This window comes from Ochotona curzoniae, unplaced genomic scaffold (assembly GCF_017591425.1).
Source record: "Ochotona curzoniae isolate NIBS_2020 unplaced genomic scaffold, NIBS_Ocur_1.0 scaffold_2453, whole genome shotgun sequence".
In the NCBI taxonomy this organism is placed as follows: domain Eukaryota; kingdom Metazoa; phylum Chordata; class Mammalia; order Lagomorpha; family Ochotonidae; genus Ochotona; species Ochotona curzoniae.
This window is the reverse complement of record NW_024467094.1, coordinates 32,261,474-32,287,325: the sequence shown is the minus strand read 5'-3', so window position 1 is coordinate 32,287,325 and position 25,852 is coordinate 32,261,474. Positions and strand designations below refer to the sequence as shown.

General features: G+C 52.6%; 1 protein-coding gene across 3 annotated transcripts; it reads right to left on the bottom strand.

The window, feature by feature from the left end:
- Nucleotides 1-322: 322 nt before the first annotated feature.
- ODAD4 (outer dynein arm docking complex subunit 4) lies at nt 323-24,531 on the bottom strand. Of its 3 annotated transcripts, none has more exons than XM_041001165.1 (12): nt 24,418-24,531; nt 22,183-22,314; nt 21,808-21,958; nt 20,280-20,341; nt 19,857-20,022; nt 17,759-17,983; nt 17,405-17,612; nt 9,405-9,491; nt 8,617-8,813; nt 5,088-5,188; nt 2,364-2,442; nt 323-824 (listed from the first exon to the last, which is right to left on the bottom strand). In XM_041001165.1, exons 1-12 carry the CDS (start codon nt 24,529-24,531, stop codon nt 391-393), a joined length of 1,956 nt encoding a protein of 651 aa, XP_040857099.1. In that variant the 3' UTR covers nt 323-390. The 3 variants fall into 3 exon arrangements, with proteins under 3 accessions (XP_040857099.1, XP_040857100.1, XP_040857101.1); XM_041001166.1 differs by having other exon boundaries at nt 323-821; XM_041001167.1 differs by lacking the exons at nt 323-824; nt 5,088-5,188 and having other exon boundaries at nt 2,432-2,442.
- Between the last annotated feature and the right edge of the window lie 1,321 nt (nt 24,532-25,852).

The window sequence follows — 25,852 nt, the reverse complement described above, 5'->3', positions numbered from 1 at the left end:
CTGCAATAAACGATGCGTCTGCCTGAAACCCTGCACTCGCGGCCCCCTGGTTCCGCTCCGGGGGGGCGCCCGGGTGGCCGTGGGCACTGGACGAACCCCGCGGCGACCCCGATCTCCTCTCCTCCTTCTCCGGGTTCGTGGGGCCCGAGGGCTTTCACCGCCATCCTGCTTGGGGCTCGGAGGGGTTGACCAGTGGGACCTTGTCAGCCTACCCAGCATTCTGGGCTCGATCCTCCACCATCCCCCAACTTCAGCACTTCCAACAGTGGGGAGCGGCCAAGCCAGACTTGGGGCGGGGATTAAACGGACTTTTAATGGAGAACAGAGAGAGAGGGAGAAGGGTAGTTGACCCACGGGAGACTGTCACCCATCGCGGCGGCAGGGTCCCCCTCACGCCTGATCCACCTCCCCGCTGTCTGCTGTGGTTTTCGCGTCTCCCGTTTCTCCCGTTTCTCCCGATTCTGTGGGCCCCGGCTCCTCCAGACTTCCCGACTCCTTTCTGCCGAGTTCTTCCAGGAGCACCTGCTCCAGCTCGCCGGAGGGCCGCCGGTAGATCTCTCGGGACTCCCTGCGGCCCAGGTCCACTCGGGGGGCCTCGCCCACCGCCTTGAGGCCTTGGTCCGCCTCCTGGCTCTCCCACTGGGTCACGCTGGATGGCGCCTCCGGGAGATCCTCCTCCTCTTCTTCCTCCATCTCCCTCTCGCTCTCTATCAGTTCTCTCTCCCACCGCTTCACCACCTTCTCCAGGTCTTCGCGCCCTCTCTTCAGCTCCCGCCCCTTGGCCTTGGACGCTTTCTCTTCTGGGGGTACTGCCACAATCTCTTCTGCAAAAAAGAGACGGGAGGGAGGGAAGTCGGCAGAAAGGGTGTCCTCGCCCAGGCTGGAGGAGGCCTGGGCGCCCCCAAGGACTCTCAAGAGTTTTTTAAACTGGAAGCATCGCGGAGCCTGGGTGTCATGGCTGGGGTAGGGGAGATTATGGCATTTGCTTCTCACTCAACTGCCCTATGTCACTGATCCAGGGTCAAAGTCACAGAGAGAGTAGAGGGTCGAGCTGGGACACTTGCGCCCACAGACACTTCCTTTTTCCTTGCAAGAAGCAGGCTGGAGGTGGGGACCGCCTCTCCACCCCCGCCCCGCCAGGGACCCTCCTTTGCGCATCCTTAGGTCCTTCCTTATTTGCTGGGAGGGAGGGATCTGTAAAAATAGCAGCAGGCTGCCAGCAGGAAGTTGAACTGGAACTGAAACTAAGGCCTCTCACAGTTCCATCCCTTTCGGGTCGGCCTGCTCTCCCTGGAGGCCCCCAGCGCCTCCTAGCAGCCTGCAGGTCTCTAGCTAGATCGCCGGCGCTGAAGGTCTGTGCTCCACTGGAGTTGAAACTAGGAGCAAAGCTGCCACCTGCTGTTCAGAGTGGGAAGTGCGCAGCAGCTGCGGGCACTTGGCTGGCACCTGAGAGCAGGTGCTGCTGGGAAGCTGCTCTGGCTTTTCAGAGCCGCGTTGGAGGCACCCAACATATACTTGCCGAGGGGACCTGGCAGGTGCTGAACCATACAGGGATGTTGGGTGCCATGCTGGGGCCAGAGAGCCAACTTGGAGCCTGAAGGGCTGTAGTCAGGAGCTGTCCGTCTCTGCCCACTAGATCTCTCGCTGCCATATGGTGGGAGCTGAGACATCACACAGCAGCTGGGCAGAAGCTGTCAGCGGGCTTCCCTATACCCTGACTGCTCCTGGCCCCTCATGCCCCGCTCACTCAGAGGAGCCTGGAAGAGCATGGTGGCAGGAATGCAAGGGGTCTTTACTCCCTGGAGGCCTTGAGAGAACCAGGTGGTGCAGCCCAGCCTGAGAAGCACACAGAAGCCCCCTCACCATGCAGCCTTCCCCACTGCCCATCCCACCCCTTCCTCCCTCTGACCACAGGGAGACAGCTCACCTTGCTCAGCTCCCCTTCTCTCCAGACTGTGAGGACTGAAGGGCCTGTCCTCACCCCCCACACGTTGTGTGTGGCAGGTGGCTGTCACTGCTGCTGCCCACCCCTGGTGCACCTACCCCTGCTTCCTGCTGTATTCCATTTACAAAGCTCCCGGGCATCTTTATGAGCCGGGGGCAGCTGATGCTTCCTCTCTGGAACCCTCCATGTCTACCAGGAGCACATGGGGGTGTGCAGGTCCCTGGTGGACCTCCTTGCCTGCTGCACACACTCTAATAACCCTGGATGACCAAACCCAAGAAATGCACCAGCCAGCTGTTCGGTCACAGCCCTAGCGCTTGCCTCAGCCCTGGCTGTCCTCCCTGTCCCACCCCAGGAAGACAAGCTGGCCACGCCCTCCTCCTCTCAGGAGCGGCAGGCAGCCATGCCTGGAACTCACCTCGCTTTTCCTTGAGAGTCTCTCTGTAGTTGGTTTTCTTCAGTTCCTCAATGATGCCCTTGTTGGCATCATCCAAGGCCTGCGGACAGCAGAGGGAGCAGTGAGTTCTTTGCATGCGTGCTTGGCCCCTGTGGCCACCCCACTCAGAAGGCAGACTGTGTTGTGGCTGGACCACCTCACCCGTCCCCGAGGACTCCACCACGCAGGACGCCTACCATGACGTTAAGTTATCCTGCCTGCTCACCAACAGGGTATCAGCCATGCTAAGAGGCCCAGACCCTTGGCAGCCAACTTCATTCAAACCCATTTCTCTGAGGCTTAGGCTTGTCTTTGGAAGTTGTATCTGTCTACTAATGTCTATCTTTTATTTCTTTGTATTTCTCCCTTTATAAAAGATTTATTTATTTTATTGGAAAGTCAGATTTACAGAGAGAAGGAGAAACAAAGAGAAAGATCTGTCCACTGGCTCACTCCCCAAGTGGCTGCAACAGTCAGAGCTGAGCTGATCTTAAGCCAGGAATCAGGAGTTTCTTCCAGGTCTCCCACAGGGGTGCAGGGTCCCAAGGCTTTGGGCTATCCTTGACTGCTTTCCCAGGCTACAAGCAGGGAACTGGATGGGAAGCTGGGCTGCCGGGATTAGAACTGACGCCCATCTGGGATCCTGGAGCATGCAAGGTGAGGATTTAGCCATTAGGCTACTGTGCTGGGCTTTCTTTGTATTTATTTATTTGAAAGGCAGAGTGACAGAGAGGAAGGGAGACAGAGAGGGCCACAACGCCTGCAGCTGGACCAGGCTGAAGCCAGAAACTTGGAACTCTATCCAGGTCTCCTAATGGGTAGCAGGGGACCCAAGCACTGAGCCATCATGTGCTGCCTGCCAGGTATCTTAGCAGGAAGCTGGATGGGAAGTGGAGCAGTGGAAACTTGAACCAGAATCCCAGTATGGGATGCAGGTGTCTCAAGCAGCAGCTCTACCTGCTCATAATGTCTCCTTTTTACCTGAAGCTGCTCTTGGCTTCAGTTCATGGAACAAGATCATTGAAGTCACTAAGCACTCAAGGAGGCAGCAGGCCAAGGAGGGGCCTGGACACAACCTGGGAGCTGGCTGGGGGCTCTTTTCCTCTCACTGCCCCGTGCCCCTGTGGTGCTGCTCCTGGGACAGGCCCAGGCCCTACACCTTTGGGTTCAGCATTCCAGGAGTCACCCTGTTGTATGCTTCTGTGGGAGACAGTGAAAGGGAAAGACCAGGTACGTGGAGAGGGAGTAAGACTCAGGGGAGTAGGGGCTCTTGGGGAGGGGCAAAAAGACAAAAGACAAAGCTAGGCTACCCACAAGGGTACGTGTGGCTGGCCCCGCCATCACAGGCCAGTGGACTCTGTCCCAGTGCTCCCAGGGAACCCGTGTCTCCCTGGGACCCAGGCCCTGAGTTCTTCCATCACAAGCTCTTGCTTGGTGCCCATGGCCTTGGGCCTCAGTGCAGCACGTGGTGACCCAGGGCCTTCAGTTCCTGTTGCCCTGAGAGCGACATGAGGGAGCTTCTGGCTCCTGCGTTGAGCCCTGTTCAGGCTCTGCTCTTGTGGCTGGCACATGCAAAGCTCATTCTCTCCCTCTGACCCCATGATTCTGCCACTCAAACAAATAAATCAATATTTTAAAACTGCACAGAATGGGTTAAACTGCTGTTTGCGATGCTTGTACCTCTTTAGGGAGCACCTGTTTGAACCCCAGCTCCTGGGACTGTGTCAGGGGAAGCAATGGAACTGGCCCTGTTGTTGGGCCCCTGCACCCACATGGCAGACTTGGAGGAAACTCAGGACCCAAAGCTTCAGCCTGGCCCAGCCTGGGCCTTTGTGGTCATTTGGGAAGTGAGCCAGTAGATGAAAACATTCTCCCTCTCTCCTAGTCTCTCCTTTTCTCTAAAGTCTGCCTTTCAGATAAACACACTCTCTCTTTTTTAAATATGTCTAATTGAAAAGCTGTGTAATGGGCCAATAGACTTCAAAAATTTTTTGCAGGTGCAGCGAAGTAGCCTAGTGGCTAAAGTCCTCGTCTCGCATGCCCAGGATCCCAGATGGGTGCTGGTTCTAAAATCCCCACGGGCCTACTTCCCATCCAGTTCTCTGCCTGTGGTCTGGGAAGGCAGTTGAGGACGGCCCAAAGCCTTGGAACCCTGCAACCGTGCGGGAGACCCAGAAGAGCTCCTGGCTTCGGATTGGCTCAGCTCTGGCTGTGACAGCTGCTTGAGGAGTGAACCATCAGACGGAAGATCTTCCTCTCTGTCTCTCCTCCTGTCTGTATATCCACCTTTCCAATAAAAATAAACCTTAAAAAAATAAATATATATTTTTTATATCTTAATATTTTTTTGCTCCAAAATAAACTTACCTTTTTCCTTTATTTTGTCAGGAACTTCAGGAAGTTCCCTTCATGCTTTGTGTTGCTACACAAGCCGCTCACAGAAGCAGGCAGAATGACCTCTGCTCTACCTAGCCCACCCCTGTGGTTAGTACCGGGGCAGGGTGGGAGGGGAGGGGGGCACCTCAGGGTGGAGCGGGGAGGGGGTAGATGGGGGACTAAGAGTCCTGAGGGGAGGGAATGGTTGGGGAGGTGGGCTGAGAACCCCAGGGGGAGGGACTGGTTGGATGGAAATGGGGGCTGAAAGCAGGCGGGGTTGGGGGAGAGGGGGCTGAGAGCCGGGGGCGGGGAGAGGGGCGGAGGGCTCACACTGATGATGGCCTGCTGTGCTTCGGTGTTGTGCACCAGCTTCGCCCGCTCCAGGGCCTTCTCGAAGTTGTTCACGGCTGACTCGAAGTCTCTCAACTTCACTGAGGAGCAAGGTGAGAAGGCACAGCACAGACAGGAGGTGACATGTGGGTACTGAGGGATGTAGCTGGGTTGGGAGCCAGGGAGGGCAGGGCTCAGCCTGCCGCTACAGCCTCATCCCAAATGGAGCGGCTCAGCAGCCACCTCTCCTGCACGCTCCTGGGCCGCCTCAGACCAGGTGATCTGTACCCTGGCACTAAGGGGGCCCTGAGGAGGGGCTTCCCGGGAAGGGACTGGTGCACAGGGTACAGGTCTCCAGGGCTAGGGAGACTCATCTTACCACATCTTTAGATCGTTCCAGAAAAGGAAAGGCATATATACACACACACACATATATAATTATATTATTATATATTTGTGCATATTATAATAATATAATAATTATTATTAATATAAATATATTATTTATTTATTATTTGAGTTACAGGGAAAGACACAGATACATCGGCTGATTTCTTCTCTAAGTGGTCTCAATGGGCAGAACTGAGCCAGGCCAAAGCTAGAAGACCTGGGGTGAACACCATGGCTCAACAACCTAATCTTCCATCTTCAAGCGCTGGCATACCATATGGACACTGGTTCAAGTCCCAGATACTCCATTTCCAATCCAGGCCTTGGTAATGTGTCCAGTTAAGCAGCGGAGAATGGTCCAAGTCCTTGGGACCCTGAATCCATGAGGGAGACACAGAAGAAGCTCCTGGGTCCTGGCTCTAGATTGGCTCAGCTCTAGCCATTGCAGCCACTTGGGGAGTGAACCAGTACATGGAAGATCTTTTTTTTTTTTTTAAGATTTATTTATTTATTTATTTATTGGAAAGTCAGATATACAAAGAGGAGGAGAGACAGAGAGGAAGATCTTCCATTCGATGACTCACTCCCCAAGTGAGCACAACGGCCGATGCTATGCTGATCTGAAGCCAGGATCCAGGAACTTCTTCCGGGTCTCCCACACAGGTGCAGGGTCCCAAGGCTTTGGGCCATCCTCGACTGCTTTCCCAGGCCACAAGCAGGGAGCTGGATGGGAAGTGGAGCTGCCGGGTTTAGAACCAGCGCCCATATGGGATCCGGTGCGTTCAAAGCGAGGACTTAAGCCGCTAGGCCACGCCGCCGGGCCCTATGGAAGATCTTTGTCTCTCCTCTCAGTGAATCTACTTCTCAAATAAAAATAAATAAATCTTAAAAAAAAAAATGCTGGTGCCTTTATCTGGTCTCCTACATAGGTGACAGGGGCTAAGGACTTGAGCTATCTTCCACTCTTTCCAGGAGTATTCATAGAGAGCTGGCTCTGACGTGGACCAGCCTGGACCTGACTGGCACCTGTACTGGACACCAGCATTGTGGGGCAGCAGCCTTACTGGCTATGTCACAATCCTGGCCACAAAACATCTTACTCTAAATGTCATTCAGATTTCTTATACATGCAGTAGACAGCAAACTAAACATGGAAGGTGGAGACTGACGGTTGCCAGCGGGCCAACTGCCAGGATCTCAGCTTGTTCCTATCTCCTCCCACGCTGGGACAGTCTGCACCTGGAGAGGAAGGAACCAGCCGAGCGCCCTGCCCACCAGTTGATGCTGGGGCTGGGACTGACCTGATTAGCCCATGGACTGGTTGAGCTTAGTTTCAGAGGGGGAGGGAGAACACTGCCTCCTGTGGCCTCCTACCAACCCACAGCCCTTCCGCCTTGCTTGAGGCTATTCCTTAGCCAGAAGGCTCTGCCATAGCACTTGGAAAAACTGGAATTTTCTCTACTTTAAAGTTATTTGCTTAGGACCATTGTTGTGGCACAGTGCATTGAGCCTCCACGTGCAATGCCTGCATCCCATACAGGAGTGCTGGTTTAGATTCTAGTTGCTCCACTTCCAAAGCAGCTCCCTGCTAATGCACCTGGGAAAGCAGCAGCAGATGGTCCACCCACATGAGAGACCAGGATGGAGTTATAGGCTCCTGGCTTCAAATGAATCTTTTTTTTGGTAAGATTTATTTCACTTTTTTTTTTTTTTTTTGGAAAGGCAGATTTGCAGAGAGAAAGATCTTCCATCCACTGGGTCACTCCCCAAGTGGCCACAAGAGTCTTAAGCCAGGAGTCAGGAGTTCCTTCTGGGTCTCCCACATGGGTGCAGGGTCCCAAGGCTTTGGGTCATCCTCCACCGCTTTCCCAGGCCACAGGCAGGGAGCTGGATGGGAAGTGGAATAGCCAGGACATGAACTGCACCATATGGGATCCTGGCGGATGCAAGGCTATCATGCCAGATCCTCAAATGAGCCTTTAAAAATGGCACCAACCTGTTAGCTTGCTGAGTCTCAGTGCCTTCTGAAATGAGGAACTGAGACGCTGGGAGTGACCTGGAAAGCTCATGCCCCGGATTGGAGAGCCTGGTTCGAGTCCCAGCCACTCTGTTCTCCAATCTTTCTCCTAATGTGCCTGGGAGGCAGCAGGTGGCAGCTCAGAGACTTGGGACCCCTGCCACCTACGTGGGACACCTGGCTGGAATTCCAGGCTTTGTCCTGGCCCAGCCCTAGTTGCTATAGTCATTCTTTGGTTTTTAAGATAAGCTTATTTTGGTGCAAAAATTCTTGCAACCCATGCCAATGAGAGGTTTTCAAAAACTTCTTAGAAAGATGCTTGAGTGGTTGGGCTCTGATTCATCAGACTCCCTGAGTTCAAGTCCCAGATCTACTCCTTCTCCTGACTCCAACTTCCTGTAAACGTGTACCACGGGAGGCAGTAAGTGATGGCTCAAGTGATGGGTCCCTGGCACCCACACGGGAGACCAGGACTGAGGTTTTGGTCCCTGGCTTGTCCTGGCTCAGCCTCTGCCATTGGGGGTATTCGGAGAGTGAAGCAGCAGATGGAAGCTCTGTCTGTTTCTCTTTTTTTCAATGACTCTAATTAACCAATAAATTAAATATTCATTTAAATGTACATAAATAAAATGTTTAAAGTTCATGAAGTGTGCTTTCTGCTTCCTGCCTCTGCACCTGCCATCTGGTAAGCCGGCAGCAGTCATCAGACAAGGGGGCTGGCCTCCCACTCCTGTAACCTCCAACTATGAGCTGAAGGGAACTCTAATGGGAAGGGGAAAAGAAAATCTTCATGGAAAATGCTTATTATAAAACTATGCATAGTTTTCAAAATTCTGTTTCACCAAAATCAATTTCTTTTAGTTGCATTTATCTCCAAACAGAAGCACCCTCATGGGCAGGCACCATATTGAGGACCATGTGATTCGAGGCTGGTTGGCAGCTGAACTCCTCAAGGTCACGGCCAGTAGCTCCCGTGGTGCTCAACGTCCCCAACCGGTGAGCATGGTGCACCCCATGTGCCAAGCAAAATGGAATGGCTCCTCTCTGACCTGACTCCCGGCTCCCCCAGGGCTGGGAGCTGGACCCCAGGGCTGCGGAGGCTGGTGGTCTCGGCATCCCTACCTTGTGCCTGCGCCACCAGAACACTCGCGTTGAGCTGCCACTCCATGTCGCCCTCCTCCTCAGCACACTGCTGGGACTTCTCGCCGTAGTTCTGGGCCTGCCATGGTTGGTCCAGTTCCAAGTAGCAGCGGCCAATCTCGTGGAACAGCCAGGTTTTCTCCAAGGTGGTTTTGGCCAGCGGGATCTTCTCCTCCCACCTGGGGAGAGGAGGGACCAAGGTCTCTAGCCCAGCACAAGGGCCACAGCTGGGCCTTCCTGCTGGGCGCCTGTTCTACCAACCAGTCCAAGGGGAGGGTTAATAAACATGTTCATGGTTCAAAGCTCCCACAAGATATTTTGGGAAAAGCTATGGGACCAAATTCAAAGCAACAGTTGAAAATTGTGCTTAAAAGCAGCATTTGAGGAGCCGGCATTGAGGTGCAGTAGGTAAAGCCGCCACCTGCAGTACTGGCATCCAGGATGCAAACATGCTGGTTGGAGTCACGGCTGCTCTGCTTCCAAAACAGATCCCTGCTAACGTACCCAGGCGAGACTGAGTAAGTCATTGGCCTTTACAAAGTACTCCTGGTGACTCTTACATCTGGAAAATGCTGAGAATATGCCCACTCTATTTCAGCAACTAATTTGAACAGAGGAGGTTTTGAGGTTGCAGAGTAACCAGAGATACCCAGCCTGGGTCTGTCTGATGCCTCTGCCAGCATGCTGGCCCCAGGCTGGGATTGTAATAGGCAGGCAGGAAGTTCAGGCCCCTGGCGAGCCCCTGGCAGGGGCCAACCCTGCTCACTCACGTGTCGATGGCTTGCTGGAACTTCCCAACTCTGGCAAAAACCCTGCCAATGTTGTCGAGGGCTCTGGATTTTGCATCGGGAAGGTCGCTGGAAGGAAGGAAGAAAATCAAGCATTACCTAGAAATTTGCCTGAGGCAATGATCAAGACTCAGGGCCTTTAAACTGGGGAGCCTTTATTTGCCAGCTGGTGACTGCCCCCACTCAGAACAGGTTTGAAGGAGACAGCCCCAAGGTGTCAGGGCAGTGACATCATGGTGGCTTTTTTACAGTGGCAAGCAAGCAAGCAAGCAAGGATACAGAGGCTACAATAAGCAGGTTAGAGCCAAGATGAGCAATTTTATAGTTGTAGTTACTATTTAACTTCTAGCAAATTGGTTCCATTTTTCATGGGGCTCAGTTCACAGGACCTGGTTCCTCTTTTCACGGGGCTCTGCACGTGAACCAGCACCTGGTTCCTCCTTAGGAGAGGAGGGTCAGTCTAACCTGACTGGTGACCATGACATACACTCAGTTTATAATTTCTCACCCTGTCGTAGGCATGGTCCCTCCAATGGCATCATGAGGCCAAAAATAGACTGTTGTGGGGTTGGGCCTGTGGTTCAGCAGTTAAGTCAATGCTTGGTATGCCCCTGTCCTGTATGGAGTGTCACATTTGAGTCCAGGTTATTCCACTTCTGGTCCAAGTGCCTGCTAAGGTGCACCCTGGGAGGCAGCAGAGGACTTGGGTTCCCGCTCCCCATGTGGGAGACCCAGACTGCGTTCTGGGATCCTGACTTCAGCTTGCCCCAAGCCTGACTATTGCAGGCATTTAGAAAGTAAGTCAAGAGATGAATGACCTGTCTCTTCCTGCCTTTCAAATGAACAAAACTAAAAATAAATAAGGAAAAAAGGAAGAAAAAAAAAACCTGTAAAAGAATGAACTAATTTTAGGATCATTCTGGAAGGCAATTCATGTCACAAAGATGTCTCTTTGTTCCAACAACTTGTGCTCTAAGGAAACCGCCTCAACAAGATAATATGGGACAGGGGCCCAGCACCACAGTAAACATTTTTTGGGCCTTTGCATCCCTTATCAGGACGCCTGGACCAGATTCACTTCTCTGCTTCCAATTCCAGCTTCCTGCTTGTAGGCACCCTGGGAGACATCAGGTGACGGTCAAGTGCTAGGGTCACTACCATGTATGGAGGGAGACCTGACTAAGTCCCAGGCTCCTGGCTTTGGTTCTGGGGCCAGCCCTGACCATTGCAAGCATTTGGGGAGTCAATCTGTACATGGAGATCTTGCTTTCTTTCTGTCCGTCTCTTTGCCTTTAAAAAGAAGGAAAGGAGGAAAACTAAGATCTTTAAACTAGGGGTTGGCACTGCAGTGTAATAGAGAAAGCTCTCGTCAACCCAATAATGCTTACATCCAATTTGGCCATGATTTGTGTCTCAGCTGCTCTTCTGACCCTGCTCCCTGCTAACGACCTGAGAAAAGCAACAGAAGATGATCCAAGTGTTTGGGCCCTGTCTCCCTTGTGGGAAGCCCAGAAGTTCCTGACCCAGTGCTAGCAATCTGGGGAGTGAATTAGCATTTGGAAGATTTGTCTTTCACACACACACTCTCTGTGTAACTCTTTCAAATTAAATAACCTTTTTAAAGATTTATGTTTTTAAAGATTTATTTATTTTTATTTGAGTGGTAGATTCACAGAGAGGAGGAGAGACAAGGTTCTTCCTTCTGCTATTTTACTCCTCAAGTGGGTGCAGCACCAAAAGCTGAGTCAATCCAAAGCCAGGAGCCAGGAGCTTCTTTTGGGTCTGCCACGCGGGTGCAGGGTCTCAAGGCTTTGGGCAAACCCCTACTGATTTCCCCAGCCACAAGCAGGAAGCTGGATGGGAAGTGGAGCAGCTGGGATGCGAACCAGCACTCATTTGGGATCCTGGCACCTGCAAGTGGAAGATCAGCCTGTTGAGCCATGGTACTGGCTCCCAAAATAAATAATCTTTTATAAAAAAAAAATCTTTAAATGAAATTGTACTTTTGTCCTTCGACCAAGAGAAAAAGTTGGGAGTCAGAAATGCAATTCAGGTTTCCCACATGGATAGCATGAACTCAATGACTTGAGCCATCACTACTGCCTCTCAGGGGCTGTGTCCGCAGGAAGCTGCAGTCAGGAGCCAGCCGCAGGGACTCTGGCATCTTGATTGCCAAGCAGAAACACCTGTTCCTTAATGAGCTTGCTTTTTCTTTTATTTTTTATTTGAAAGGAAGATTTACAGAGAGAAGGAGAGACAGAGAGAGTCTGTTAGTTTACTCTCCAGGTTGTTGTAAACGCCAGAGCTGAGCCAATCTGAAGCCAGAAGCCAAGAGCTTCTTCTGGGTCTCCCATGTGCATGCCATCTTCTGCTGTTTTCCCAGGCCACAAGCAGAGAGCTGGATGGGAAGTGGAGCATCTGGGACTTGAACTGGTGCACGTACAGGTTGCTGGCAGTGGAAAGTGGAGGATTAGCTTGCTGAGCCATCATATTAGACCTGTGAGCTTTATTTTCACTTCTACAGTCAGGCAATACTTCATCTCACCCAACACAGTAGGTGTCCCAGCAGAAGAAATCAGCTTCACAGACAGAAATGCTGGAGAAAGCACAAATGAAGCCATCTTCAGACTGGCCCCCCAAGGACTACTTTCCTTGCAGAAGCAGATTACTCCAGGTTCTCTTCTCTGCATAAGCATTAAGGCAGAGGGAACTTCACACTGTGCCAATCCAAACTGGCTTGTTGAGGCAGTTTGGCCCTTATTTCTTTCTTATCTCAGGAGGATCAAATAGCTTCGGTTCAGCTCAGCTTAGTGCATGGCATGTTAGTGCGAGAGACTCAAGTTATCCTTTTTTTAAAAAGGCACAAAGATCCTATCCACAGAACTCCTATCCACCTGCTGGCTCACTCCCCAGGGGTGCCCCAATGAGAGGAGGGACCAGGAGTGGGCGGCGAGAACTCAATCCAGGTCTCCCATGTGGGTGACAGGGGCCCAGTTACTTAGCCACACCTCCTGCCCACAGGGTCAACAACAGGAAGCTGGAGGGCATCCTAGGCCAGCCTGGACTGTCAGGGCCTAGGGCAGGAACAAAGACCCCTGCTAATTTTCTGGAACACTCCCCTGCCCCGATCCCTCCACACAGCAGGAAAGCCTTTCCAGGCCTGCTTCTCCACTTGCTCTCTGCTTCTTAGTTCCCTGCTACCCCGGAGATCTGGAATGAACCCTGGGATAGGGGGCTCACCCTGCATGACGCCTTGCAGGCACATCGCTCACAGTGGCAGAAGACGCAGCCTGCCAGCCGTGGTCAGGCTGGCCATTCTGAACACACATGATGCCCTTTCTTCTACACAACGACTGCTGTGTCTGGGCCTTCGTTAGATCCCAGGGAGCTTCACTGGCCCATTGCTGCAGCAACCTCAGTGCACACCCACAGGAATGCAGTGCAGTGCGTTATGGCTCCAGGGGAATGAGGTTTTCTATGAGGCTATTCAAGGAAAGAGATCCTTTCCATGATGTTCTTTAATTAAACATATACAAAAACAAACTCCTTTTGTTGTTAAAATACTCGTGTGTGCGCACTTAAGTGGGTAAAGGCACCGAGAAGGATTCACAAGGGGCCAAGCTAGCGGGCAGGAAGGCGAGACGGAACTTTCAGGTCTTGCTCCCTGTGCCCTTCGGCTGAAGGCCCAGCATCACACTGCTGTCCTTGTGCACAAACACTCCCTCCTTGGCTTTAGGACCTGCAGAGTGCCGACATTAAACCCGAACTCCCAGACCCACTGAGCTGTTCCAGGTATTAACCAGAACAGAACCAGGTCTGGGCACTGTTCCCCAAGCTACCAGTCGCAGGGCAGGCAAGCAGCTACGGACATGTCCCCAGGACCAGAGCTAAGAGCACTGTTCCAATAATCACAAACATTTGGAGAAGGAAGACATGAAGTGGTTAATACCAGGTTAACACTGGGCCTCCTCTGGCTACAGACAGAGGGGCGGGACACGTAGGGGGAGACAGTGTCAGGAGACTGCTGCTGGCTCCTGGATTGGTGGGGTGACCCATCTGGGCCAAGTTCATAGGCAACGGGGCGCTGGGGGTCTGCAGAGTTTCAACATCCATCCAGGACTGTGAGTCACTGCTGGTTTCACCTGCAGCTGTTCACTGATTAACTCCCCTTATCTCACCCTTCTTCCCCCCATCCTCTCTGGCCTCCCACTCCCCAGGGGTACTGGCCCCCAGCTCAGACAGGCCACTGCAGCTCCCCAAGGCCTCCACCCCCACCACACACCACTGCTTCCCTCTGCTCTTGTCCCACCACTCCCACACCTAGGGTCCACTTTTATCCTCTCTCCTGTTCTCTCTGAAGGTCCTGCTGCTCCCGGCCTCTCCTCCCTCTGCTCAGCCCTGCACTGCTCCCTCCTGCCTGTCACCTTGACCCTGAGCCATATCCTGCACCTGCTGCTCTCCCAGCACCAATGGAGTCAGGGTGCCCGTCCAGAAAGGGTGCTATGTCTTGGTGTGAGGAGTGAATAAACTGTATGATATGTTTATTTATTCCTGACAATAATAAGTAATAAATAATAAGAACAGGAGTTAAGTCACTGCTTGGGAAGCCTGCATCCCATAGTGGAATGCCACTTCAGGTCCTGCCTATGCTTCCCATCCAGCTCCCTGCCAGGGAGGCTGGGACAGCAGCACGAGATAGCCCAGGTACCTGAGCCCCTGCCACCCACATGGGAGACCTGGATGGAGTTTCTGGCTCCTGACTTCCGCTGGGCCCAGCACCAATCACTTCAGAAGTGGGTGAGAGGCTAAAACATCTCTCTCTCTCTCAAATAATAAATCTTTAACAAATAATGGCAACAGCGATGAGAAAGCATGTCGTGAAGTCACTGATGGCACAGTCAGATATGAGTGAAGACTGGGGACACTGAAGAAGCTGCTGGACAAGTGAGAGACCAGAGGAGATAAGGACATGTGCAAGGCATGCGCAACGCACAAGGAAGGTCCAGTTTGTGGTTGCAAAAGAAAGGAACACAGAAACACAGATTACTGCAGGACGCCTGTTTACCTTGCAGCCGCCTCACACACCGACTACGTGCCCACGCTGGGGCAGGGGCTGGGCCCCTTTGGAAGGGCAGGGTCTGGCAGGGCAAAGGCACACCTGCAGGAGGGAGCTGGGGGGAGGTGTGTCCTTCCCTGCCCCGTGGGAGTAGGGGTGCAGGTACAAGGAGGCCCTGCCTGGGGTGGGGTTCATACGGGAGTGTTGAAGACTGTGTAGGCAGTGTCCCCAGGCCTGAGGAAGCAAGTACTAAGGAAAGAGAAGGTACTGAGTCCTAGCTGGACACCAGCAGGTGCAGCCTGGCAACCCTTTGAGCAGCTTCATATGCCCAGGGGCCTGAAGAGAACCAGGTCGAGTCGGAAAGGGCAGCAGCGTGCATTGCACAAGGCACTGGGACTTGGGTGTTACATTACATGGCAGGGCTGGTCAGCCAGCCAGGGGGGCAACAGGGTGCCCAGGCCAAACACAAGCAAGGAGTGGAAGGGAGGGGATGCATGTGGGAAGTTTCCAGCTTGGGGCCTGGGAGGTATCCAACTGTGCCACCTTCAGGGAGAATGGGGATCAAGGAGAAGATAAAGGATCCCACGTTGGGACACAGCGTGTTTTGGTTTTCCACAGACATCTAGCCCAGCAGAAATGTCCTGGGGTCTATTAGACGTGCTGGTCAAGGCCCGGGAAGAGGTCTGATGAGAAGCAGAGATGGACAAGTCTTCCAGCCCAGGCTGGACCCGAAGGACTGTCCACACCGCACTGACTTGACCCTCACTGACCCTCAGGAGCAACTTAGTCCAGGCTGCATGGTATCTCAGCAGCAAAGTCAGGTCTGGCAGGAAAGCTGTCTGTTTGTTTCTTTTTCCAGGGTGTATACTATGCAGTATTTTGGCTCTGTGGGGCGAGGGCAGGTGAGAGATGGACTGGGAGATGGACAGCATTTAAGACTTGGCTAAGTGAAGAAGGAGAAGGCAGAAGCAGGAATGTTCTGGAAAGTGTGACCCCAGGGCAGCACAGAGGTGAGTGTGAAGAGGGTGGCCAGGACCAACTGCAGAGTGTGAGCAGTGTCAGCTGGGGAGGGAAAGTTTACCTGTGGAAAGTGGCTTCTGCAGTGGGAGCTGGGGGCAGAGCCCCTGGATAACAACAGGATAGAGGTCCTCCTGTGATGGCTCAACTGGCTAATCTTCCCTCTTGTAAATGCTGGGATCCTATATGGTCACTGGGTCACGCTTTGGTTCATGTTTGGACACTGGTTCATGTCTTGGCTGATCCACTTCCCATCCAGCTCCCTGCTTGTGGCCTGGGAAAGCGTCGAGGATGGCAGAAAGCCTTGGGACCCTGCACCTGTGTGGGAGACCTGGAAGAAGCTTCTGGCTCCTGGCTTCAGATCAGATCAGCTCAGCTCCGGCCATTGTGGCCATTTGGAGAGTGAAACAGCAGATGGAAGATCTTTCTGTCTCTCCTTCTCTCTGTAAATCTGACTTTGCAATAAAAACAAATAAATATTAAACAAAGAAAAAAAAAAGAACAAAGAAAAGAGGACAGGCAGGTGGCTGACCGGGTGTCAGGATGCCTGCGTTCTGTGTCTCAGTGCCTGGGCATGCTCCCGACCCCAGTCTCCACCAGCACAGATCTGGGGAGGCGGCAGCTCCCAGAAGCTGGGTTCCTGCCATGCTCATGAGAAACCTGGACAGAGTTCCTGGCTCCCAGGTCGGGCGAGTGTGGTCTCTCTTTGCAGGCATTTAGGGCATGAACCAATGAATGACAGCTCTCTCTCGCTCTCTTCCTGCCTCTCAAATAAACAAAGAACCTTCAAAATAAAATTAAAAGTCAGAAATACAGGCATGCATTTTATTGCTTATGTAGTTATTTTCAACTATTTCAAAAGTAGAGCAGTAGTGTGACAGAGACCTACCCCCTACACCCTGAAAAAGCTTGCAGCAGCCCTCACTGGGTCACACTGAAGCCAGGAGCTAGGAACTCCCTCCAGGTTTTCTACGTGATGTGGGTGGCAGGGGCGTAAGCACTAGGACCACCCTCTGTTGCCTTCCCAGGGGCATTAGCAGGGAGCTGGACCAGAAGCAGGACAGCTGGGACTTGAATGGCGCTCAGATAATGGTGTTAGAGACTGTGCCACAATGGCTCCTGCCCTGAGTTCTTGAAAAGGACTTCCACACGTTGCCATCACAAGTCCGCCCCTCCCCGCTCCTTCTGCCCTCCAGGGCAGATACTCTTGTCATGCCCACTCAACACCAAAGGAAACACACAGGCTCAGCAAGATCAAACAGCTTGCCTTAGGGTCCCAGAGCTGGTGGTACAAGTTCCTGAGCCCAGCTCTGCCTACCTGCCGCTGGTGCCCGTGCCCTGGGTCAGCAGTGTGGCTTACAAGGCCCTTCTTGGTGCGACCCTGGAGCACTTCCTGCAGCCTCCTCCTGGCTATCCTCCTCTGCTTGCCAGCTCGGAGCTGCTTCCTGCCTCAGGGGCTGCCCACGGACTCCAGGTGTGCCCAGCTCTTACTCAGGTCCTCCTGGGGGACACTTACCATGACTGCCACTCATCAGTTATGTCACCTTCTGTTGGTTCTCTGCAGGAAAGTAACCCTTACTCATATCTGGTCGCTACTGTATGCTCAGTGCTTAGTGCTAAGAGCCGTGATCAAGGCTGGGGTTGGATGCATGCTTGTTGAAACAATGTGAGAATGGAAACAAACCTTAGAACCAGATACTGCTAGGAGCTTCTGACATCCCTGAGCCTTCACTCCCTTCTGGTGCTGACATGGCTAACAGTCTAGGTCTGCTCTGTTTTGTCCTGAGCAACGGCCCCCTTGTCCCCTCAGGGAGTCCTCAGAGCAGAAACTGGAAGCTGAGCCACCAGAAGCCCCAGCCAAAGGCAAATCCAGCCCTGTTGAGGCCCCAGCCTGCCCCAGCACACTCACTGCTCCTTGGCGATCTCCAGATCTTTTCTGTGGCTATGCAGGGCCGCCACCATCTGGCCCAATTCAATCTGGGCATTGCCGATGCAGCTGTACAAGTTGCCAACCAGCTCGTCCTTGTTGGGCACCTCCTCTTTGTCCCACTCCAGTACCTTCTTCAGCACTTTCTCGGCTTTCTGCAGGCTCCCTTCAGCACTGCCGCTGGTCAACACTGCCGAGGGAAACATGCAGTGAGTGGGGCGCGGCATGGAGCGGCTCCTCTCCTCTCTGGGATCCCATCCACGGGTCAGCGGGGCCAGGATGCAGGCTGCTGGGCCGTCCCCTCCCGCCTGCCTGCCCTCTGAGATGGCCACCCACGCATGTCTATGTCCTCCAGGCTCTTGAGGATGTAGTGTGCCGTCTGGGAGGGCCTGCGCTTGCGGTCCCGCAGCCACTTTTCCTGCATCAACTTTCGGTCCCGCTCCCTGGCGTAGATAGGCTTCTGCTGCCTCCAGAAGTTACTGCGTGTGTCCAAGTAGTTGATGCCTGTGATGATGAGGTCCTCCACCGTCAGGCCGTTTTTGATGGTGCCTCTGATCAGGTCTGTGGGGAGTAGAGAGGAGCAGGGGGAAGGCAGAGGGGAGGCATCTAAGGAAGTCGCCCCTTCTAGGTCCAGTCCTGGTTTGTTACAGACATTTGGGAGATTGAATGGCAGATAGATCTTTCCCCTGCCCTCCTCTTTTTGTCACTCATCCTTTCCCAGTACAAAGGAATAAATCTTTTTTTTTTTTTTAAAGAGAGATCTATGTATTTTTATTAGAAAGGCAGATCAGATTTATGGAGAGGAGAGACAGAAGCGGTGCCCATATGGGGTCTCATTGCAAGGTGAGGATTTAGCCACTGAAGCCATTACACCAGTCCCAAAAAATAAGTCTTTTTTTTTTTTTTTTTTTTTTTTAACGATCTCTTAAAAGGCAAGGACTTCAGCTGCTAGGCTACTGCACCGGGCCACAATAAGTAAATCTTAAAGAAAAAGAATGACATTGACCCAGTACAACAGCCTAATGGCTATCCTTGCCTTGCAGGTGCCAGAATCCCATATAGGTGCTGGCTCGTGTCCCAGATGCTCCATTTCCCATCCAGTTCCTTGACTGTGGCCTGGGACAGCAGTGGAGGACAGCCCAAAGCTTTGGGACCTTGCACCCATGTGGGAGACCCAGAAGAAGCTTCTGGTCCCCTGGTTTCGGATTGGCTCAGCTCCGGCTATTGTGACCATTTGGGGAGTGAACCAACAAATGGAAGATCTTTCTCTCTGCCTCTCCTTCTCTCTGTAAATCTGAGTTTCTAATAAAATAAATAAATAAATAAATCTTAAAATGAAAAAAAAAAAAAGAGCAACAGTTCCAGACCCCAGGGTTCTCCCGTCAAGTTGTGTCCTCATGGAAGATGGACTCTAACTAAATGACCTGATCCAGGTTGTCAGTGCCAAGTGAGTCCCCAGGTGCCAACTGTGCCAGGGCATACTGAGATCTGGCAGGGTGTGTGACATTCTGCCTGCAGCATGGCCAGAGGTTAGAGCCCTAGCAACACTACAGGGCCACTGGGGGAATTGCTCAGGGCTTCCCACCCTCCAGGGCAGGCCCTTAGGAGAGCAGGGGCGGCACTGTTCCTGTTACCATGGTGACCAGCCAGTAGTGACCTTGTGGGGAGCCCCGTGGGAATTTGCAAATGTCCTTGGGCAGCCAGTTCTAGAGAGAAGAGGCATTTGCTCAGACACGGCTGACCAGCTCAGGGCCACATGCCCGGCCTAGGTGTATGTGGGTTCTCATTCAAGACTCTGCCCTATCTCTCTGGTGGTACAATGTGGTAAGAAGAGCGTCAGGCCAGCAGTGAGCAGCCCTGGATTGTGGTGTTCACCACTAACTTGTTCGCTGCTTTGGAAATGTCACTCTTCATTCTCTAATTTCTATGTTTTTATATAGGAAGGGAAAGCTCAGATCCAAAGCTGTTACAGAATATCCCAGTGCTGACATCCTAAGATTGAAGCACCAATCTTTTGGATTGCTCTGCTTGTTAGACATGGGGTACCCCTTTGGGGAACAGGTTGTGGGCAGGGAGTGCCAACTGGGGACCATGTTGGTACAGGAGCCCAGATCTTCCCTGTCCCATCTTAGGTTCCACTGTGCTTCGGAGCACCTGTTCTGGATTTTGCTAGCTTTTGTTCTCCGGATTTTGTTCGGGCTTTGCTGAATTTGAACTCCAGCCATGTGGTTCCCTGCCTAGGCGTGGTCTTAGTTTCTGCAGGCCCATGCGTCAGTTTCCTTACCTACAAAGTAAGACTGCAAAACGTAAAACCTGCCCATGTGTAGATGCTACTCATATTGTTTGGTTGGCTCAGCCTCTGGCTCAGCTGTTAAGCATCTACCCTACACCTCCTTTATCCCTAAGTCCCCCTTGCCAACAAAGCGGCTGGAACCTTCATCCAACAAGAGCTTCTCCAGGTACTCCTTGTCCACATAGAGCTCTCCCAGGAGCTGGCGGATCGTCTTCTCGCTCTTGAACGAACCCCTCCGCTTGGTCTCCCTCTTGGTGGTGTGTAAGAGCTGTTTCATCGGGTGAGGCTTCTGCTGCGTTTTCAGACTCTAGGGAAATGGAATGCCACCCAAGAGTGCCTCAGCCAGGAGCCAGCACTCGCACATGGCTCTCAGGGTTGTGGGCCCACATTCCTCTTCTACCAGAACCTCTCTGTGGGTCCAGAACCATGCAGCAGGCCGGGTTAGGCAAGAGCCCTCTGCAGCAGGGTGGGAAGGTAGGCTACTGAAGGCCACGGCTGACCGTGATGGCCAGGAGCATGGTGTTTCCACGCTAGACCCGAGCTTCTCAGAATCAGCGGCCTTACCTCTGCCTGCTTGCTTAGGAAGGAGAGGTCCCCTTTGTTCTCCAGCTTAATGGAAGATGGACCTGCAAGGACAGAGGCCAGAACTCAGTGGGGCCAGGCCTTCCCAGGCATGACCTCTTACCTTATTTTTATAGGGAAATGTCTGCCAGGGCAGGGGGATGATGGAGGTTGTGGCAAAGTTGGCCCAAGTCAGCCCCGCAGGCAAATGTGCAGGTGCTTGGTCAACCCATCAGCCACACAGTCCCCGCTAGCCCAGGGCTGTGGCAGACAGGTTTCCACACAAGGGGAGGCCCTGGGTTCAGGGAAACCTCCCTACCCTGTATCACTGTGACACTCTGCGGCCCCTTCTGGCAAGCTGTCACTTCTCCTGCCATCAAGCTGATGGGGAAGGCCAGTTCTTGGTAGGCATGTGAATAGGGAGGAACCTAGGGCCTAGGGGAAAGCTGGGCTTAGGCCTCATTCTACTGACTCCAGGCCAGGTACAGGCCTGCTTTGAAACAACCATCTTCTGGAATCAGCACTGTGGCAGAATGAGTTATGCCACTGCCTGACATGCTGACATATCACATGGAAGCTGGTTCGAGGACAGTTATTCTACTTCTGATCTAGCTCCCTGCTAATGCACCTGGAAAAGCAACAGAGGATGGCCCAAGTCCTTGGAGACCAGAAGAAGGCTCCTGGCTCCTGGCTGAGTCTGGATCATTGCACTCATTTGGAGAAATAAACCAGTGAATGGAAAAATGGAACAGTTTTATATGTGTGTGTGTGTGTGTGTGTGTGTAATCACATATATATATATATATATATATAATTATATAGAGAGATTTTTTCTTTTAAATTTAGTAATTTTTATTAAAAAGGCAAATTTACAGAAAGAAGAAGAGAAAGATCTTCCATCCAATGGTTCACTCCCCAATGACTGCAACAGCCAGAGTGAAGCCAATCTGAAGCCAGGAGGCAGGAGCTTTTTCCAGGTCTCCTGCATGAATGCAGGGTCATAAGTCTTTGGGCTGTCCTCTACTGCTCTCCCAGGCCACAAGCAGTGAGCTGGATGGTAAGTGGACAAGGTAGAGCAAGAACCAGCGTCCATATGGAATCCCATTGCTTAATGGGGGAGGATTTAACCAACTGAGCCACTGCACCAAGCCTTATATCTCTTTCAAATAATGTGTGTGTGTGTGTGTGTGTGTGTGTGTGTGTATGAAATACCCTCCTTCTGATCCAGGTTTAAGGAAAACCATATGCAACGGGTCAGGAACTGGTCCTCTTAGGCAACAGTTTGTAACCCTCAGCAACATCAGCAGTGGTCAAGTCCAAGTGTAGTAGTCCCAGTAGGCCTGGCAGCAGCTGCTCACCCATTCTGTCTCTGGCCACTCTCTAAGTGTGTGGATTCCCAGAGTCTCCCTGGATGGCTAGTTGGATGGTGAGAGAAAGAGCCTTAAGACGCTTGGTGCACAACAAATTCAACTACAATTGCAAGAGGCTGCACATGTCCCAAAACAGATCTGAAAGGTCTGTGATCACTCACTTCCCACTGAGTTGTTGATTGCTTCCTGGGCCTTCTGGATCCCGACTTTGAATTCTCGGTCAGGCCGCAGCTTATACCCTCGATGGTAAAACACCAAGGCGAACTCAAAGTCTCCCATGGTGTACAGCGTCTCGGCCTTTTGTAGAATCCCCTGGCACAAGAGGAAATCAATCAAGGTGACTGGGTAAGACCTCAGAGACTCGGGGGTGGGGGAACTGAAGGGACCTGGTTTGGAGAGGGGCAGGGCGCTGGAACCTCACTGGAGGCCACCCTAGGCAGTCTGGCCGGTTCTTCAGCTACCGCCACCACAGGCTACCAGAGGCAATTGCAGTGGCGAAAGCCAGGTGGAACCTGCCCGCCCACATGGTCGGTCACCTTGCAGAAGGTCGGGTCATTCTGGAGTGAAGCCTCAGCATCTTTCAGGGATTTCTCCAAGTCACCCAGCTTCAGAAAGCACTTGGAGCGGGCCACCAGACAGTTCTTGTCCCCATTCTGAAGGTGAAGAGCCTAAAAATGGAAGTGGGCAGGTGGGTAGGCATCAGGAAAAGCCAGGGCAGCAGCCTGATGGGGATAGGAGGGGAGGTGGGACAGTTTAGATCTCCCTGCAGCGATGCAGACTGCCCAGCAGATCCATTTTTTTTTAAAGATTTACTTATTTTTATTGCAGTCAGATATACAGAGAGGAGGAGAGACAGAGAAGAAGATCTTCCGTCCATTGGCTCACTCCCCAAGTGGCCGCAATGGCTGCAGCTCAGCCAATCCGAAGCCAGGAGCCTCTTTCAGGTCTCCCACAGGGGTGCAGGGTCCCAAGGCTTTGGGCCATCCTCAACTGCTTTCCAAGGCCACAAGCAGGGAGCTGGATGGGAAGCGGGGCTGCCAGGATTAGAACCAGCGCCCATATGGGATCCCAGTGTGTGAGGACTTTAGCCACTAAGCTACCACACAGACCCTGCCCAGCAGATCCAACCATAGAGATTTCAGCATAGTTTGCTCGATGATCTATTCTGGAGTAAGGTCGAATCATAGCTATTGTGGGAGCCACAACTGAGCTCGGGTAAGCTGCTACCTTGCCGACAGACTGGCCATCACCCAATCCTGGCCATCCCCCAATCCTGGCACCCGAGGATGTGCTGGGCACACAAAATTCAGTGTCTTAATTTGAACTGGCTGTGCAAGCTGCGCAAAAGTAAATGTTAGAGCCTGGCGCAGCAGCCAGTGGCTATGCTCGCTTCGCATGCCCTGGGACCCCCATGGGCACCAGTTCTTGTTCAAGCTGCTCCACTTTCCATCCAGCTCTCTGCTTGTGGCCTGGGAAAGAAGCAGTCAACGACAGCCCAAGGCCTTGGGACACTGCAACCGACAGGAGAACCGGAAGAAACTCCTGGCTCCAATTTCCGGTTGGCTTAGGTCTAGCTGTTGCAGCCACTTGGGGAGTGAGCCAGTGGATGCAAGACCTTTCAATTAAAAAAAAAAATCTTTTTTTTTTTTAAAGTAAATGTCAAAGTCTCAGCATTCTAAAGAGAAAAATGGATTTTAGGATGGTTTGCAGTCTACTAACTTCCTCATGTTTTGCAGCTCATTGAGAATTAATCACTGTTGCCAGAAATAAGGTGAAAATTCTAGGGAAGCTGAAAGTGTAATGTTGATCCCAGCCCCGGGTGGGTGGACGGTGAGAACTCCCATCATCCCAGTCCGCGAGGGACTGTCCCTAAGGTATCAAGGCTGCACCCGCTCCTCCTCCTGCTGTTCTTGGAAGAGGAAGCAGCTCCCTGGCACTTCCTGGAAAGACACTCCAACTCTGACAGGCGACTCTCCCTCCCTCTCTTAGCTCTCCAGGACAGACCTCCTTAGCAAGAGGACAAGGGTGGACAGGCTCCCCCACAGCCACCTGGACTGAAATGCTCACCTATCGCAGCCTCCTTTTTGCTTTGTTTTGTTTTAAGGTGTGACTGGGGGTGGAAAAGAACAGAAGTTTGACTTTAAGGGGAGCGTAGACCTGGTTAGTGGCACTCCTGCTGTGTGGAACAAGAGTGGGCCATGTATAGCAAGGCATTGCCGTAAGAGCATCTCCTGCTGTACAGGTGCGATGGACAGTCCAGCAGTCCAGCAGCCCTGCAGTCAAGGGCCGGCTTTGGACCCTTTCTCTGCCATTTGTCAGTCAGTGACCTTGGCGCATTGTCCAACTTCTAGATCCATTTCCTCCCCTCTAAAAGGCAGTAATAATATACCTCCCTCACAGACTTGTTCTGTGTGTAGCGGTGTACCTGACAGCCTAACTCCTTCAGGGTCTGGTAAGGTGACTTAGACGTCGGGGCCTATAATAACGTTCGTTATAACACCTTTGGTAGGCAGCGACACGAAGCCCATCTCCCAGTCAGTGAGGTAGCTCTGTGAAAACAGGCCAGCTAGCCAGTCCATATTCAAGTAAGGAAAGAGAAGGAAGAAGGAAGCGCTAGAAAACAGACACGCACAAGCACTTTATGACACCTGTGAGCCCTGAGGAACCACCAGCACAGCAGGGTCCTGCAGGCAGCAGCAGGAGCCCGGGGCTGGCAGCCATCGAAAGCGGTGGTGGGTGACAGTGGGTGACAGGTTTAGATACCAACTCACGTTGCTGAAGCTCTGGGCGGCCTTGGAGAACTCCCCGCAGAGATACAGCCGCTCGCCCTCCGCCATGTAGGAGGGAAAAGTGCTTCGCAAGGTATCCGCTTCAGGGTCCGACATGATGACCTGCCTGCAAAACGCCTGAGCAGAAAAAGGGAGGTGAAAGAAGCTCGAGAACTTCTGCTCTGCGTGCGGATGCCCCGTCTCTTAGCAACCGGGAGTCTATCGTAACTTCCGGCGCCGCCCCTGGCTCCAGCGGAGGTCCTGCTGGGGGTGAGCCGGCTCGGGAGTGCGCAGGCGCGCCAAGCCCAGGCGCAGCGAATGCGTGGCCAGCGCCTGCCGGTCGGCTGAGCATCCGAGGGGTTAGTCCTTGACCCTCTGTGCGTTCTCCACCAAGTGGCCACGTGGAACTGCTCCGGTGGAAGACAGCCAGGAAAACGAGAAGAGGGTTAGAGGCAAAGGACCAACGAGGGGTTTAGGTGTCCATGGCAGGGATTTGTGCATCGCCGTGGGTGGAAGTGGGGTGGTGCAGGGAGCTTGGGGTCGGAGCGCTCTGGTCCTCTTCAATCCTGTCACTTCCTAACCACAGGACTCTACACGAAGTACACACAGTCCGGAACCTGGAATGTTCTGTCTGCCTAATGAATGTGGAAGCAGCAGAAGGCTTAGGGGTGTGAGAGTGTGCCTGCGGAAAATCCTATTGGGTTGGTGTGCGTTGTTGTCCACTGTTGAGCACCTGCTTCATAGCAGGCCTTGACCCCAACAGGCTTCCCAGTTCCCTTAGCACCACTCCAAACAACAGAAGTGAATGGGCTCTAGGTTCCCACAACATACTGACTGAGGAGCCCAGTAACTGCTTGGTTGGGGCTTGGCTGTTGAAGATGTTTGTGAACCAGCACATAGAAAGTCTCTTAATCTGACACTCTTTCAAGTAGATGAAAATAAACATCATCATCATCATCATTATTACAAATTGTATTTGTAGAAGTCAGCTGTCTGACACATGATGGAAATTAAACAAATTAGGGACCAGCACTGTGACACAATAGGTGCCAACATCCCATATGGATACCTTCCACCCAGCTCCCTGCTGGTGTACCTGGAAAGCAGAAGAGATGGCCCCTTGCACCCATGTGGGGGACCTGGAAGAAGCTCCTGGCTCCTGGCCCAGCTCGGCCCACTGTGGACATTTGGAGAGTGAGGCAGCAGATAATAGATTTGCTCTCCTCCTTTCTCTACCTTTCAAATTAAAAAAAAAACATAAGCCACAGTCAGACTGGAATAGAGAATTTACAAACATGCATCTGGCAGAGAACTTGTGTCCATAGCACATGAAGGGAAGTATGCTTGGAGTGGACAATAGTTTAATGCCGAAGACACCTGCTGTCCAAGTCAGGATATCCACTCTGGCTCTTCACTCCAACTTCCTGCTAATACAGAC

Coding starts and splice junctions, on each gene's coding strand:
- ODAD4 (XM_041001165.1), bottom strand. CDS start 24,531: ATGTCGGACCCTGAAGCGGATACCTTGCGAAGCACTTTTCCCTCCTAC. Junction 22,315..24,417: donor CCGCCCAGAGCTTCAGCAAC/GTGAGTTGGTAT, acceptor TTCCATTTTTAG/GCTCTTCACCTTCAGAATGG. Junction 20,023..20,279: donor TCCTAAGCAAGCAGGCAGAG/GTAAGGCCGCTG, acceptor CCATTTCCCTAG/AGTCTGAAAACGCAGCAGAA.